The following is a 16,715-nucleotide window of genomic DNA, read 5'->3' on the forward strand; positions in this document are numbered from 1 at the left end:
CCTAAATGTATCAATTATTCGGACTTGAAGAGATGCCAATTATCAAAATGCTCCAGTAAGAAACGGATACATTCATTTCTCAGTCATATTTGTAGCTTTATTTACTACTGAATTAAATATTTTTGTACGATTTTCAACTAATGTGGATTGCTTATTGTGATTGATTTCTAGGGGGTAATAAATGCAATATGTATCAATATTACTCGACGGATAAGAGTGTATTCAGCAGTTAGATTTATATTCTGTTGTACATCAATTTTAATGTAGACGCCCAATTTTTTTTCTCAGAAAGATTGTCTGTAACGGTTTCATTTGATAGAATCATTACAGATACTCTAAGATGGTTCACTAAAAAAAAGGCCTATTTAAATATATTTTGAAGTTAAAATATTTTGTTAGCACAGATAAATTTGACACAAAGAAGAAAAAAAAATAAGTGAGAATAATAAAAGACGGGGACATAAAGTAATCAATACCAGCCTATAATTTGTAGAGTAAATGTGAAAATACATTCATGTGAAGACGAGATATACAACCTTAACTATCTCTGGCTAGAATTTCAATAATATGGAAGGTTGGTAATGATGTGGGAATGACGTTAGACCGGAGGGCTTGTATATTTTATATACTTTGTAGTATGAATATAGACATATATGTTAAATTGTTGCAGAAAATGCTAATCTTCAAATCACAATAGGATTGGAAATTAGACAAAGTATAGGTATTGTGAAGAAAATACCTAATATTCCAATATTACTCCTCTTGTTCTTATGTTTCAATTTTATGTAAATATGCTTTTATATGTAAGTCATACAAAAATAAAGCCAGCTAGTTCAGAATATAGAGCGCTTTTCTTTATATAGACCTTTTTCTAAACCTAGATGGTGTTTTTTATAGGATTTTTTCTTTATACATAAAACGTCGTGCAAAGCTTAAAGTTCGCAATTTTGAAAAAAATCGGAGTGGAGTAATTCAGAAAAATATATTTTATTACAGTTGCAATGTTTTTTTTTGCAAGCAAACTATTGTACAAATGGAGTAATTATAAAGAATAAGAATATAGAATTGATGGAGAACCTAACAAATAAGTCTTCTAAGTTGTGATGGTGGTGGTATAAGTACTTGTTTTTTGTTTTAAAATAATGATAATGATAATGGTTTAGTTGGCGTTGAGAGACTGCTGGTGAACAAGAGCACTGTAGGCACCATTCAACTTGAGTAACTCCCAATGTGTGCCTTGTTCAGCAATACGACCATCTTTGACGACACAGATCAGATCAGCCCCTTGAATGGTTGATAGACGATGGGCAATAGTGATGGTAGTACGGCCACCCTCTTCCAAGATATTATCAATAGCAGCCTGTACAAGCTTTTCTGACTCTGAATCTAAAGCAGACGTTGCCTCATCTAGAAGCAGCACGCGAGGCTTACGGATCAATGCACGAGCAATAGCAATACGTTGCTTCTGGCCACCAGACAGCTGGGAGCCCTTGTCACCGACGCGAGTATCGTAACCAAGAGGAAGACCGGTAATAAACTTGTGGATATTGGCAGCGCGGCAAGCATCTTCAACCATTTCCTGAGTAATGGTCTTGGAATCATCGACACCGAAACGAATATTTTCGCCAATAGTCATATCAAACAAGACAGGTTCCTGCCCGACCAAAGCCATGTGGCTGCGAAGATTACCAAGCGAGTAGTTCTTGACATTGCTTTCATCGAGACGGACAGCACCAGAGATAGGATCATACCAACGCTGGAGCATACCAATGGTAGTCGATTTGCCACAACCAGAAGGACCAACAAGAGCAATAGTCTGACCGGCCTTTCCGGTAAGATTAAATTCACCGTTGAAAATAGAAATATCAGGGCGAGCAGGGTAACGGAAAGTGATGTCTTCAAACTTGATGTCACCAGCAATCTGAGAGGATGTGGGCTCAATGCCTTCAAGTTCGGGATCAATAGAGGGAATGCGCTCGAGAACAGCAAAGGCAGCAATAGCAGAGTACTTGGCCTTGGCAAAAGTGGAAGCAAAGACACTACCACGACCAATACTTTGAGCAGTAATCATAATAGCCATCATTGTAGTGAACATCTGGCCAAAATCAATTCGACCATCGGTCATCAGGCGCATACCGGCGTAGAAGGTTACAGCACTGGTGTAGAGAGAAATACCCTGCTGGAGGGCGTATCCAACGGAGGAAGTCAGAGCCTTGCGCTGGGCGAGTTGATGAGGATAGTCGGTAGCTTTATAGTACTTGTCTTCAAAGTAGATTTGCTTGTTAAGGGCGGCAACTGTTCGGATTTCTTTGATGGCTTCACCAGCAACTTCACCACTTTGCTCGTTAGCTTTCTTGGTCTTGTCTTCAAATCCACGGTGAATCTTAGATTCGTAGGCTGTGGCACCCATAATGAAAGGAGTCATAAGGAGAACAATCAAGGTTAGAAGCCAACTCTTGGAGAACGCAATGGAAAGACCTATAAATAAGTAAAGTATTAGTATTGTTATTTTTTTTTTGAAATAAATAAATATTGTGTAGTTAAAGTAAACTTACCAGTAATGCCGGTAACGATGATCTGGGTAATATCACCCCATGTTTTTGTGACCAATTCGTTCACGTTCTTGGAGTCAATGGCCAGCTTGGAAGTCAATGCACCAAGATTGTGTTCGGGTTCATCAAAGTATCCAATCTCTTGGCGCATGAAAGCACGGAAAACATCACCTCGGAGTCTCTTGGTGAAACGTTCGCCAGCAACCTCGAAACAGATGACCTGAGCAGCAAATGCAAAGAAGGCAGCAATACCAATGACAACAAACAAGAAGGCGTACAAGTTGGCGCCTTTAAAAGGACCAGGAGCAATGTTGGTACCAAATGAGATTATAGTAATGACTTCGGCAAAAATGAGAGCAAAGCAAGGGAAGACAGCACCAGCAATAGCAGCACCAAAAACACCCATAGCTAAAAGAGGCCATTCGGGACGCATCATCTGGAGAACCTTTTTGATGGGAGCACTCTGCTTCTTGGCAGCCTTCTTGAGTTCTTTTTCCTTGTTGAGCTTGATTTGGAAGGCGTCGATAGAAACGTTTGTATTGGTCCTGGTAAGCTCAAGGTTGTCGGCCTTCTCAGAAACAACGCGGAATTCAGCGTTGGCTCGTTGAGCCTCTTGCTCGCGCTTGAGTTCCAAAGTTTCTTGCTTCAAAAGGTCTTCTTCATCAATATCTTCTTCAATGTGCCCGACTTGAGTGGTAGCAATCTGCTGCTTGGCAACGAGTTCAGAGTAAACACCACCAAGCGCAAGAAGTTCATTGTGAGTGCCTTGTTCGATGAGATCACCTTGTTGCATGACGACAATCAAATCAGCGTTACGAATTGTAGAGAGACGATGTGCAATGACAATTGTAGTACGATCAGCAGCCGCGGCGTCCAAAGCCTTCTGGACCAGACGTTCGGATTGGGTATCGAGTGCGGAAGTGGCCTAAAAACAGAATTTACATAAATACAACAATGAATATAAATATTATATCTATTTATGTATTACTTACTTCATCTAGCAGCAGGATAGAAGGATTCTTGAGGATAGCACGGGCAATAGCAATACGCTGCTTCTGTCCACCAGACAACATACCACCATGCTCACCAACAAGTGTGTTGTAGCCTTGGGGTAATTCAGAGATAAAAGAGTGGCAATTGGCTTTTTGGCAGGCTTCAATCATCTCTTCCTTGGAGACGTCATTAGTTGTACCCATAAGCAAGTTCTGGCGAATAGTCATATTGAATAAAACAGGCTCTTGACTGACGACACCGATCTGTGTACGCAACCATGCAACATTGTAAGACTTGAGATCTTGGCCGTCAAGAATAACCTGGCCATCAATGGGATCATAGAAACGTTGGAGAAGCTGAACACTGGTAGATTTTCCAGAGCCGGAAGGACCAACAAAAGCAACGGTTTGACCAGCACGAATTTTGAGATGAAGATTCTTGAGAATGGGAACGTCGGGGCGTGTGGGGTAAGTGAATTTGACATGTCTGAACTCGATATCGCCAACGACTTGAGAAGGATTGAGACCTTCAATTGAATCAGGGTCGATATCGGGAATACGGTCAATGGTTGAGTAAATCTTGTAGGCAGCACCACATGCACTAGACACAGCAGACAAGTTGGGAGGCAATTGCAGAAGGGCCATGGCGCCCATAATCATAGCAAAGAAGACAATAAGAACGGTGGGGCCATCAAAGGTACCTTTGATGACAAGCTGGGCACCGTACCAGAAGGAAAGACCGTAGGTACCAAAGAGAATGAACATGAAGCTTCCAAAACCGAGACCAAGAATAATACCGCGTTTGACACCAGTTTCCATGGCTTTCTCAAGTTTGATGTTGTACAAGTCAGTGAATCGAGCCTGGAGAGAAAATGAGTATACTGTGCGAATGCCAGAGAAGACCTGTTCTGCAACTGATCCAGCCTCGGCGTAAGAGTTCTGGGTCTTGAGTGTGTACAATGTAATAAGGTATCCCATGGCACCACCTACACCAGCCATCAAAGGCATAGTGGCAAGCATAACAACGGCCAAGTTCCAGCCTTTGACGAAAGCGACGACGAAACCGGTAACAAACTGTGAAATAGCCATGACAAACAGACCGAATTTTTCAGAGATACCGTCTTGAATCAATTGAGTGTCGGTTGCCAAACGAGTATTGAGAGAACCATCGCCGGCCTTATCGAACCAACCCATGTCTTGACGAAGAATAGAATGTACATAGGCCTGACGAATTCTGCGAGTCTGATTTTCACCTGTCAGAACCCAACTAGTATTGGCGGCATAAGCAGCGACAAGAACACCAGTTCCCATATAAACGAAAGCCATAATAAGTCCGTGGGTTTTGTCCATGAGGGTTTCAGGGTGGAAGATGGCATCCTGAAGCTCGCTAACAAAGCTACCAAAGATGATGACGGATATAGGCTGGATAGCACCAATACCAGCGGAACAGACAATGGCAGTAATAATCAAGAGTTTGTCGACGGGCGTAGCGAAACGGAAGAGAGAGAAAATAGATACTGATGGCTCCTTCTTCTTCTTTTCTTTCTTCTTTTTTTCATCGGTTTCTTCTTCGACAGAAATTACCGGTACAATTTCTTCAAGTGAATGTTTATCATCAAGTCTGGCGGATGTAATATGGTTTACGGACTCCCCCTTTGTGGTTTGACTGGTCGACGAGGACCGTCTAGAAATATCGGATACTGTCATGTTGAATTAATCAAACAATATACAGAACGACAAAAAGAATGGACTTCTTTTCCTTCGATTAAAGAAGAAGAGAATAAGAAAATAAAGAAAGTGAAAATAAGAGGAAAAGAGTGGGTGATATGGATCGTCGAACTCAATGAAGCCTTGTATTTATACTTATAACATGGCTGATGGTAATCTATCTTTGGCCGAACGGCCCGAAAAGATTTCCACCAATGAAAGAGCGCATACTGGCTACTGGACAATAGCTCTACAAATCAGATTTCGGTCTTGTTTTCTCGCAAAGGCGCGCAACGATTTAGTGATAGTTTTGTTAAAAAAATAAATGAAAAGGCTTTTAAATGGTTGAGTAGGTATATTGATCTTAGCATTGGAATTGGCCTTAGCCTTAGCCTTGATCTTGACCTTTGTAGTAGAACGTGGCTTTTGATTACTCACAAATATCATCAAGTCTATAACATTACACGCACTCTTGATGCTGTCTGCAGAGTGATTGATTTAGCTAGTGTATTAATTTATTCCTTATGGCTTAAAATAATATCAAGTAATTTCATATCCTGCTCAATTGTTTTCTGTTCAGATTGCAGAGTATCTAGACGAAGCCTGCATAGAATAGGTTCAATATAAGGCATGCTTCATTAAGATTTAATTTGTTTTACCTGTTCTTTTGTTGAACTTGAATTGGCACACCCTCTGGGTACCCACTCTTGGTCATTCTAACATTCATTTTCTCTATATCTTGTCTCACTTTGTCAAGTTTCTTATTTAGTCGGCCCTTCTTCCCCCCGATCACGTCTGACAATATCTCTCCATGAGCTATTGCCCTCTCAACTTGGGCTCGTATAACTGCTGCTGTCGGCACAAGAATCTTGAGAGTGGCGGTAACTGGTTTTGATGTCCAGCCTTCCGGCGCATCTGCTCCTACCACCTGCAGCGATTTCTTTTTAGCCAACCTTATTCAAATCAAATTTCACGCTCACATACATCGCTTGAAACCAAATTGAGCTCAGACGCCTTGATGAACCCCTTAATCTCATCCAAATACTGATAAAGAGGTCCTTTGGGATCCATTAAGTCTGGATTATCGCACAAAATAGTGAATGGTAATTCCTTTGCTACGCTTATCTGATGGCCCTGGCGTAATGATCTGGAAGCGTGAATTATAGAAAGCACTACTTTGAAATGGTTTTCAACTTCACTGTCATAAAAGCACTCAAACTGGTTAGGGGTAGGGTATTGTTCCAACATTAATGTAGGGGACTGTAGTGCTTGCTCTTTCGGTGGGATATTATGCTTCAAGTGTTGCCATAGCTCCTGTATATAGATAGTTTGTTAGAGTCGGCGGATCTATTGATATGCCCGTATCTACCTCTGTCACAAATGGCATAAAGGGGTGAGCTAAGCGTAAAGATACATCCATACAGGCATGCAAGATCGTGCGTGTATCCAACTATAGGATTTCTTGAATTAGATTTTGTGATCCGACCCATAATAAAGTTTCACCGTCTCTACCTGATCTTCCCCATGCTTAGGTCGGTTGAGTGCTGCTTTTGAAAATTCAACATAAACATCACAAACGTCTTCCACTATAAATCGGCGAAGGGCATCTGTGGCATCGAAAAGACGGTATGATTCGAATCCAGTTTGACATTGGCGAACGGTTTCGGCCATACGAGATAGAATGTAGCGATTTACGAGTGAAAGTCCAGCCGGGCTTAGTTGACTCATAGGTCTTCCGTCCGCTGGACCTAATCTACCCAATCCAAACTTGAATAGATTCCAAAGCTTATTGCAGAAATGCGCTGTTTGGATCACGTTGGACATCTCTAGGTTGATTTGTCGGGTCTAGGTGACACAGTAAATTTTTTGCAAATTCATTATCCTCCTATAGTTAATTACCTGTTGTGTGTAAGCTACCAATGCAAATCGAAGCGAATCTGTTCCACATGCAGGAATTCCAGTTGGATATTCCTTCTCTAAATTAAGTGAGCTCCTGAGGGTTCGTAGGTTAGCCAAGATAAACTGATCGCCACTGCTTCAACATACGTGGTTATCTCCTTAGGCGCCAGGTTGCTCACAAGCAAGTTATTCTTCATAGTTTCCAAGTCTACACCTTCAATTACATGGAGTGGATCTATAACATTTCCAAGTGATTTTGACATCTTTCTTCCTTGGCCATCTCTAACCTATTATGAGAATTAATACACATCTATTATTTGAGAATATTTACCATGGCATGAAGATAGATATCCTCAAACGCAGGCTTCTTGGTAAAATGACTGGCTAGCATGGCCATTCGTGCAACCCAAAAAAATAGAATATCGTAACCTGTCTCCATTAGTTGGAGCGGATAGCGTGCCTATAGGACAATATATAGATTGTTATTTTTCGTCGAATAAGTTTTGAAGGATTCTCGGCGGCCGAAGTATTAATGAAATCCAGCTACTAACCGGAATTGGTTCACCAATCCTTCCCTTCCACCCAAGAGCAGACAAAGGTAAGAGACCAGATGAGAACCAAGTGTCCAAAACGTCGTCATCCTTAACAAGATCAAAATTCTCTGTTTCAAGTCCTTCTTTTGCTAATAAAGCAATTGCCTCTTGCCGTGCCTCTGTTTCAGTCGATCCTACCACCCAAAATTCTGTAAAATCTACATTTTAGCGCTCTGTCGAACATGCCACAAAGATTTACGTGTCTTGCCTTTCTTATCGATTGTGTTCAATCTGATTTTGTAGGCAGGGATTTCATGTCCCCACCATAGTTGACGAGATATACACCAGTCTTGAATCGAATCTAAGGTTTCTTCCCAACATTAATCCAGAACATATTTACTATTCCAAAATATAAGAAAATACCTAACCACCGGTACCACTCTTGAACATGATGTTTAGGCATAATGTTCATTTCTCCACTCTCAACCTGCTTTCTGGCCATATCGGCCATCTCCTTACAGCGTATATACCTACCCCAACAAAACATTAGTCTTTGTCTTTGTTTTAAATGTACCATCCTACCATTGAGGCTGTAATAAAGGTTCGATAACATCCCCAGAGCGCGAACAGATAGCGACACGCATCACATGTTTGTCATCTCGTCCCTTATAGTGCCCTGAGGCTTTCAGCATATCCACCACAATATCACGTGCCTCAAATCGGTCATTTCCCTAATAATATCGAGAACTCTTTTAACCCATGATGAAAATATCCTATTTTACATATTCGTACTTACCACCAAAGATGGAATGCCGCAGCTAGGATTGAGTTTTCCAAGTTTGTCAAACATACTTGTGATAGGTAATCCATGGCGCTTTGCACAAGCATAATCATTTGGATCGTGCGCAGGTGTCACCTATTGAATAAAAGTATGAATACGATTATCCCTTTATCTGATTTATGATTTACCTTTACAACACCTGTACCAAACTCCATTTCTACAAGACTCTCATCACATACAATAGGCAGTGTTTTCTTGAGAATTGGGTGGTATATTTGCTTGCCATGAAGACTCTAAAAGCATAGAAAGAAATTTATCGTTATTATATAATCATTTAAGTAGCAGATAGTTTACCGTGTAGCGTGTATCGTTTGGGTGAATAGCCACTGCACAGTCCCCTAGCATAGTCTCGATACGAGTGGTAGCGACGGTAATTTCTTTGATACCATTTGGATCGGGGTTGTGAATAGGGTAAGAAAAATGGTGTAAGACACCAAATTCAACTCTATCACAGATACAAACATACTGTTTGAGTCTACATTTTGTTTATAGCCACTGACAGCCCATATTACCCCTTTGTTCTTCCAGGAAGTTGAAGGAGTGTTCTACCATCAATGTCCTTGTAATCGACCTAATATGACCATGTTATTTATAAGACTAAATCCCATCGATTACAATTATTAAACTTGCCTCAATGTCAGAGATTACAGTTTCTAATTCACAACACCAGTTTACTAGGCGTGTGTCACGATATATCATCCCGTCTTTGTAGAGCCGTATAAACGCATTCTCCACTGCCTCATAGCGAGGTTTATCCATAGTAAAAAAAAGGTTGTCCCAATCGACCGAAGCGCCCATTCGACGCATCTGATGTAAGATTCTGTCACCATATTTTTGTCGCCATGCCCATACTTCGTCCACAAATTCCTTGCGTCCTAGATCATGGCGACTCAAGCCACGGTCACGCATCAGCATTTTCTCGACCACTGACTGAGTACCAATGCCAGCATGATCTGTGCCTGGTATCCAGCGAACATCATATCCAGACATACGGCGCCAACGTGCAACAGCGTCCTCAACACTAACTGTCAAGGCATGTCCAATATGCAACGACCCAGTAACATTTGGTGGGGGAGTAATCATTGTGAACGGGTTTTCCTTGCCAGAAGGTGGATAATAGTCTGCACTACTTGCTGTAAAAAACCCCTGGCTCTCCCACCATTCATACCAGTCTTTCTCGACTATTTTTGCGTCATAAGCATCTAAAAAAGGTTTCTGAGGTTTCGGGAGAGACTTGACTGGCAGGGTACGATCGGAATGAGCATGGTTACGAAGAAGTGCCCATGGGCGAGATGCCCGAGTGAATGAATTTTGGCGTACAATGGTACGACTGGTGAATGCCATGTAACCTGACATTGCTTCCCCTTTTCTTCCCTTTTGGTCGTGCTTCAAGTTCTTGACAGGTAAGAAAGAAAGAAAAAAGGTAGCGAGCAGTCACTTTTAAAGGGTACGAACAAGGGCTGGGAAGAAACAGTAAGACATAATAATAATAAAAAAAACGCAGATACAAGAGGATCAACAGTATTCTTTAATACTTGATCTACTTATATAATAATACATTACTACTTAATTATTTTTATACGGCTTTGGTATTGTTTTACTACATGACTCTATCAACAATTATTTACACTATACGAGGTTTTCAAATAGAATGATTCAAAATTTATTAATAAATTAAACAGCTATACTTGTAATCACTTTAGCTTAGCATATGTATATTAGGTAGTTATTATTCATAGGCTATGTATCCTGTTAGCTGACCATGTTCTTACTAGTAACGAAATGCTTACGCTTAAGAAGAATCCAACACAAGCATAGTAATAGAATTGTGACTTCTATAATTCGAGTTTCTTTTCTGTGTAAAAAAAATCATTTTATGCAGAAGAAAAATATGTTACTATGAAATCAAAATATCTATCCAACAGGGATATATATTTAAAGAGCTGTTAGATTCTATCCAAATATGATTGCTTACTATTTAATAGATCATTTTATTATATACATAGAGTATAACTTATTTTTGCCACTAGCTATTATATAATTCTTTACAGTAATAGTACTAACTATCCAGCTGATTTAACCAGCATTATCCATTTTTTTTTTAAAAAAAAATAGGAATATGTATCTTAGGGACGGTAGATCACCTTGTAACTGTGATGCCTCCCAGCTCTTGAATATGTTAAGGCGTATACCTTGTATTTTAGGATAAGTTTATTACGTTTATTACTTGTGGTTCTTTCTACCTACTTTGTGATCTATAATAGCCCAAAAGTAACATACTTACAGCATTTTTGGTATTGGTTATCTTGGATAAACTATTCCCTTATTATCTTTACATCTTATAATTTTTGGAAATGCTTGGGCTAAATATTTGGGAAATATATTAGCATGTAATAAAAATAATAGCAGTAAAGAAAGAAAAAAGTACATATATATATTAATAATGTGGTATAATACCGTTCTCACTTTTCAGGGCTATATACTTAATGTTATATCCCTAGGTGTTTATCTTTAAGAAAAAAACATACATACATAAACTTCTACTAAACTATAGTGAATAGGGCAAGGTATCACAAGGAATGTTAGATATGTTGACTTTTAAAGATTATCCAAAGAATACATTATTATCAAAAAGAAAAGGTGGGAGGTTTTGTCTTGATTTGCTTCAATTGACTATTTTTATGAATGTTTAAGATATTTTTGTCTTTAATTTGTCTTGAACAAAAGACATTAATATAATTTTGACATGCATTTGGGCTGAGGTTAATGATTGGGCTTTTTTTATCAATAAAAAAAAAGCCATGCTACTACTGATGTATTAAACAAAAAAAAAGTCTTATATATTTATAGCTTTGGTAAAATGGTGACAAATTCTTATGAAAGAGTATAAATTTATATAATTCCCGATTGTAATTGTTCTAGTAAAGGAGTACAAAATATGTTTGATTGTTGGGGTCATTAAACGACTTTATCATTAGAGAGCAAAATATATGATGCATATATGGGTTCGCGAGCTTAATTGTTCCTTTCAGTTAGCATTCTCTACTGGAGAAATATTTTTTGTGCTTATAGTAACCAACTTGGGAAAATTTTACTCGTTCAAATAAGTGAAACATGCCAATGGATCAATAATAGCTTTAAGCGGTGTATTACTGGCGGAAGCAGCACTTTACGTATATTGTTTAATTAGCTCAACATTCAGTTATGCTATTTCTTATTTAAATGGTTATCGGTTTACTTCCTTGTCTATACACTTGCTGTTTCCTTTACTTTACTTTACTTTTTATTCTCAAGAAGCATTTATTGAATTTACTATGACTGTTAAAGTTGGAATTAACGGGTAATTAATTTCAACAAATATATTACAAATCAAATCAACCATACTTACATAGTATAATATAGATTTGGTCGTATTGGCCGACTTGTGCTTCGTGCTAGTATCGAGAAGGAGGGTGTTCAGGTCGTTTCTGTAAATGACCCATTTATCGATTTAGAGTACATGGTGTATATGTTCAAGTACGATTCTACTCACGGTATCTTCAATGGAACTGTCGAGGCCAAGGATGGACACCTTGTAGTCAATGGCCATAAGATCAGTGTCCACACTGAGATGGACCCCACAAAGATTCCTTGGGGAAAGAACGGTGCTGACTATGTCATCGAATCCACTGGTGTATTTACAAAGACAGAGAAGGCCAATGCTCATTTAGCCGGTGGGGCCAAGAAGGTTATCATCACTGCTCCTTCTCCTGATGCTCCCATGTTTGTATGCGGTGTTAACCTAGACGCTTACAAGTCGGAATACAAGATTATTTCCAACGCCTCTTGCACCACTAACTGCTTGGCTCCTCTTGCCAAGGTAATCAATGACAAGTTTGGTATCGTCGAGGGTTTGATGACTACCGTTCACGCCACCACAGCAACCCAGAAGACAGTTGACGGTCCATCCCACAAGGATTGGCGTGCAGGTCGTGGTGCTGGTGCCAACATTATTCCCGCTTCAACTGGTGCTGCCAAGGCTGTCGGAAAGGTCATTCCTGCCTTGAACGGAAAGCTTACTGGTATGGCCTTCCGTGTACCAACTCCTGATGTTTCTGTCGTTGATTTGACAGTCCGCCTCGAGAAGGCTGCCTCTTATGATGAGATCAAGAAGGCTATCAAGGATGCTTCGGAAGGTGAACTCAAGGGTATTCTTGGTTACACTGAGGATGCCGTCGTTTCTACCGATTTCTTGGGTGATAAGCGTTCGTCCATTTTTGATGCCAAGGCTGGTATTTCTCTCAGCTCAAACTTTGTCAAGGTAAGGCTTTTATAGTGAAAAAAAGACGATACGCATTATAGATATGTATACATATTAATACTCGCCAAACAATTAGTTGGTATCTTGGTACGATAACGAGGTTGGCTACTCCAACCGTGTTATCGATTTGCTTCTTCACGTCGCAAAGGTTGATGGCAACGCCTAAGTCTCTGTTTTTTTTTTAGAAAATAAAACCAAAAATGCTAATGCATTTGTACATAATCAACAATCTTTCTTATTTATTTTTTAATTGAAAGGTCAAATATTTGCTTTATACTTTTTTTCCTTTAATTAATAAAGATGTATAATTAGTGAGTTGTATTTGTTTTTGTAACAATTTTGTATTTTAATAATTAAAAACATTTTCCTTGTAAATTCATTTTATTAATGATCTCATTAATAATTGTTAAGAGCAAGTAAACGAATTTGATAAATTCTATGTGTGTTCTTAGGCCTATTTTGGAACCTGCTATCTAGTTCCCGCCTTCAATGACGTATATTGGCTATGACTTCCCGAGGATTCCAGCTTACTTATTCGTCACTTTTTATTCATTCCTCAATACCCAATGACCTCTTCAGTATCAGTATACGTTTCTGGCTACACCTCAGGAGAAGGAAAAGGAATCTACCTATATGATTTCGATACCAACACCGGTCAACTGACGGCAAAAAGCCTTGTTGCAGAGTCCAGGGACCCTTCTTATATAGTTATGCATCCCAGTGGCCAGTACATCTACACAACAAACGAAGTTGGGGACTACAATGGAATCCCATCTGGTTACATCTCTGCTTATGCATGCAATAAAGAAGATGGCTCTTTGAACCTGGTAAATGAACAACCTTCATGCGGCGGACATCCTTGTCACGCTGTCCTCGACGCGTCTTCAAAACATCTGTTGGTGGCCAACTATACAGGTGGTAGTATTGCTAGCTTTCCGATTATCTCAACCGATTCTTGCTTTGCCGAACTAGGCTCAGCCGTGTCTATCAAGGAGCACTGTGCACTTGGTTACAAAGCAACTCATTCTAACCCCAGTCGTCAAGAGAAGCCACACGCACACTCAATTGATCTCGACCCAGCAACCCAAACCTGGGCTTTCTCGATGGATCTGGGATGCGATTTGGCAATTGTCTATCGGTTTAACAAACAAACTGGTCTTTTGGAGCCTCACAGTACTTTTAAGTTTGAAGATGGCACTGGACCGCGTCACATAAAATTTGCACCAAACAACGATGGTCTGTGTTATGTTGTTGGCGAGCTGTCGAACATGATTTACATGCTTGAGTTTAATATACACGAAGGAAAATTCTATGAGGTTCAAAGAATCCCAATATTACCAGAAGATTTCAAAGGCGAGAGTATCGGCGCAGAGATTGATATCACACCAAATGGAAAGTTCCTATATGCCTCTACACGGGGTTGTGATATACTGGCCATTTACCTGATTGATGAATTGTCTGGAAAACTGTGTTTGGTGGAGCATCAATCTACAGGTGGAAAGCACCCTCGCCATTTTGTTATTGATCCCACAGGAAAATTTCTGCTGGTGGGAAATAAGGTAAATACAATACAGTACAAGAAACAAAGAAAAAGTGATTTGATCCACTAATGGGTAAATACTTTTTTAAAGGATTCACACAACATTGTGGTATTTAAGATTGACATTGAGCACGGTCACTTGAAGCCAATTCAAACTATTGAACATCCTGACCCTACCTGTATTCAATTTAGACCCTAATTATAACGCTAATATATTTTATTCAATTCAAGACACTTTCAACATATATATATATATTTGAGAATCTGCAAAATACACATAGCCTACTGTCCACGCTGAGCGTTCATAAGCTCCTGCATACGTTGTTGGGTCTAAAAAAAACTACTTGTCAGCTTATATTTTAGGGATTCATTTGGGAGATGCGGGGTTTACCTTTGCAGTAAGATAATGGAATACTGCTTCCTTAACCCAAGGTTGCTTGTAAAAATCGGTTTGTCTCATTTCTTCCAAGTTGACCTTGGTCTCACCCAGAATAACCTACACACGATAGTTTAAATACAACAGAGAAAGAAAAGACTGTGGTTACTTGAAAATTTACCTCGAGATCTCTTGCTTGACTTGCAATCCACTTGTTAATAAATTCAACAGGATGCTGAGCAAATTGCATAAGAAAGTCTCGTTTGATTTTGGAGTTGTTGATACTTTGAACACATTGCACGATCTTGTCATCCAAACCCATAATTTCCTTTTGAGCTTGAGTAGATGAAACGATATTCAACATCTTTTGGCGAACTACACTGTCTAACTCGACATCAACATCGTATGCTTTGGGTGACTGATGGAACTCTTTATCGACACTATACACAATGTTACAATCGAGAAAGTTATCCATAATCTTGTATACTTGTTATTACCGGATAGTATAGTTAAGGACAATTGGATCAGGACGGGTCATATGATGATTAATGAGCTCTGGGAGTTGAGAAAAGAATATTTGAGGTGCACCAAAAAGCTATTTGTATCGTACAATAACTAATCAGTCTAAAATATTCAAACACATAATACTGAATATATTATTACTTGGGCCATCTTTGGGTCACAATGAATAATTCGCTTGTCTTCAGCATCTTGGAGTTTGTGATGCTAAGAATACAAATATACACAGTAAATATCTTATAAACCCAATTAGATTATATATTACCTTTACGTAGTTCCATAATCCCATCACAATCTGTGGCTTTGTCTCGAGCTTCATGTCCAGCATATCGCTAAGCGCAGGACTCAACTTGAACTTTTGGGGGTTGTATTCAGGATCAAGAACAATTCTAACTTGAACATTGGTGTCTCCTTTTCTTTTCATCTCTATGCCGTCAAAGTCTGCCGCATTTGGCTGTTTCTCCCACTAAAAAAATGATGTGATTTTTTTATGAAAACCAAAAGTACAATAGATTGGCCCCAAAATGCACTTACAACAATCATGTTTCCTTCAGGGTAAAGATTAGGATCTCTAATTAGATCTACAGTGATTGAGCGGAAGAAAGAAGTGAATTTTTGAATTGGTTGTGCCTTTTTTGTAGGAACAGGAGGCTAATATAAAGGAATGTTAGATATGGTAGTCTATAGACACAATTTGTATAGCATCATCATTACATCCAAAAGACGGCCCTCGACCTTCAACGTCCAAGAGGGTGCATTTCCACTATTCAAATCGAATGCGTGTTCATCGTCTGTGTTCTGATGTGATGATACTTGATCTGCAGATGTATTTGATAAAAAGATGCGTAATGTGCGTCGGACCTGTCGACAATAGGCAATCGATGAGATCATTTTAGTACAAACAAATGGATCCATACTTTGGTGGGCTTTCCTAAAGCCTCTTGAACATCAAGACGTTTTCGCATAATGGTAGCATCCAATGTTTTTTCAAATTCACTTAATTCGGTATAAAGCTTAGATTCGGGTACAAATGCTTCAATCTAATCCAAATTTATATATGCTTATTATCAGTGGCAGTGCAATGTGTATATATATTTATGTGCGTCTGTGCGTGTGCGTGTGTGGGTATTCATGCATGTGTGTTTTGGGTACCTTTGGAGGCATATTGCGATCTGTTGGTCTCTTCTTTCTATAACGTGCAGGCATCAGTCAATGCCTTGTTTGGTGATGAAAGAAAACCAGACTCACTTTATATGTTTTGCCAATGAGTCGGTTTCACTAGGACGTTTTCTGAACTGGACATTTCCAGCAGGAATTCCAGGCTGAGGAATCATTCCAGGCTGGACCATGCCTGGATGCTGAAATCCTGGTTGAGGTGGTTGTTGCATTGTAAATCTATCAAGCGAAACACAGCGCGTACGACAGGATGTTCTTCTCTAATATAGCACCAACAAGT

The 16,715-nt window shown here is 39.4% G+C and overlaps 5 protein-coding genes across 5 annotated transcripts; 2 read left to right on the plus strand and 3 right to left on the minus strand.

Moving 5' to 3' along the window:
* Positions 1-1,159: 1,159 nt before the first annotated feature.
* PHYBLDRAFT_25229 (hypothetical protein) lies at positions 1,160-5,251 on the minus strand (the record flags this gene model as incomplete). Its single annotated transcript, XM_018439864.1, has 3 exons — positions 1,160-2,478; positions 2,556-3,477; positions 3,545-5,251. The coding sequence occupies 3 exons, from the start codon at positions 5,249-5,251 to the stop codon at positions 1,160-1,162; spliced, it is 3,948 nt and encodes a 1,315-aa protein (XP_018283633.1).
* A 963-nt stretch (positions 5,252-6,214) lies between these two features.
* Positions 6,215-9,868, minus strand: PHYBLDRAFT_25149 (hypothetical protein; the record flags this gene model as incomplete). The annotated part of the gene is made up of 15 exons (XM_018439863.1): positions 6,215-6,565; positions 6,621-6,701; positions 6,755-7,096; positions 7,151-7,244; positions 7,298-7,437; positions 7,482-7,610; positions 7,702-7,901; positions 7,943-8,044; positions 8,107-8,213; positions 8,266-8,414; positions 8,483-8,599; positions 8,653-8,757; positions 8,819-8,969; positions 9,037-9,095; positions 9,140-9,868. The coding sequence occupies 15 exons, from the start codon at positions 9,866-9,868 to the stop codon at positions 6,215-6,217; spliced, it is 2,856 nt and encodes a 951-aa protein (XP_018283634.1).
* Positions 9,869-11,838: 1,970 nt separating this feature from the next.
* PHYBLDRAFT_156799 (hypothetical protein) lies at positions 11,839-12,990 on the plus strand (the record flags this gene model as incomplete). Its single annotated transcript, XM_018433517.1, has 3 exons — positions 11,839-11,864; positions 11,927-12,824; positions 12,901-12,990. The coding sequence occupies 3 exons, from the start codon at positions 11,839-11,841 to the stop codon at positions 12,988-12,990; spliced, it is 1,014 nt and encodes a 337-aa protein (XP_018283635.1).
* Positions 12,991-13,378: 388 nt separating this feature from the next.
* On the plus strand, positions 13,379-14,632 carry PHYBLDRAFT_189545 (hypothetical protein). Its single transcript, XM_018439676.1, has 2 exons — positions 13,379-14,383; positions 14,456-14,632. The coding sequence occupies exons 1-2, from the start codon at positions 13,391-13,393 to the stop codon at positions 14,561-14,563; spliced, it is 1,101 nt and encodes a 366-aa protein (XP_018283636.1). The 5' UTR covers positions 13,379-13,390; the 3' UTR covers positions 14,564-14,632.
* Positions 14,633-14,646: 14 nt separating this feature from the next.
* Positions 14,647-16,647, minus strand: PHYBLDRAFT_153286 (hypothetical protein; the record flags this gene model as incomplete). Its single annotated transcript, XM_018433105.1, has 11 exons — positions 14,647-14,694; positions 14,756-14,860; positions 14,922-15,180; positions 15,238-15,335; positions 15,404-15,466; positions 15,525-15,725; positions 15,794-15,910; positions 15,974-16,120; positions 16,177-16,299; positions 16,412-16,448; positions 16,508-16,647. 11 exons carry the CDS (start codon positions 16,645-16,647, stop codon positions 14,647-14,649), a joined length of 1,338 nt encoding a protein of 445 aa, XP_018283637.1.
* Positions 16,648-16,715: the final 68 nt, after the last annotated feature.

Source organism: Phycomyces blakesleeanus (genome assembly GCF_001638985.1).
Source record: "Phycomyces blakesleeanus NRRL 1555(-) unplaced genomic scaffold PHYBLscaffold_43, whole genome shotgun sequence".
NCBI classification, from domain to species: Eukaryota; Fungi; Mucoromycota; class Mucoromycetes; order Mucorales; family Phycomycetaceae; genus Phycomyces; species Phycomyces blakesleeanus.

Bases quoted from the DNA above. Each gene is read 5' to 3' on its own strand.
- PHYBLDRAFT_189545 (XM_018439676.1), top strand. From the start codon at position 13,391: ATGACCTCTTCAGTATCAGTATACGTTTCTGGCTACACCTCAGGAGAA. The intron at 14,384-14,455 runs GTAAATACAATA...ACTTTTTTAAAG, and splicing joins TTCTGCTGGTGGGAAATAAG to GATTCACACAACATTGTGGT.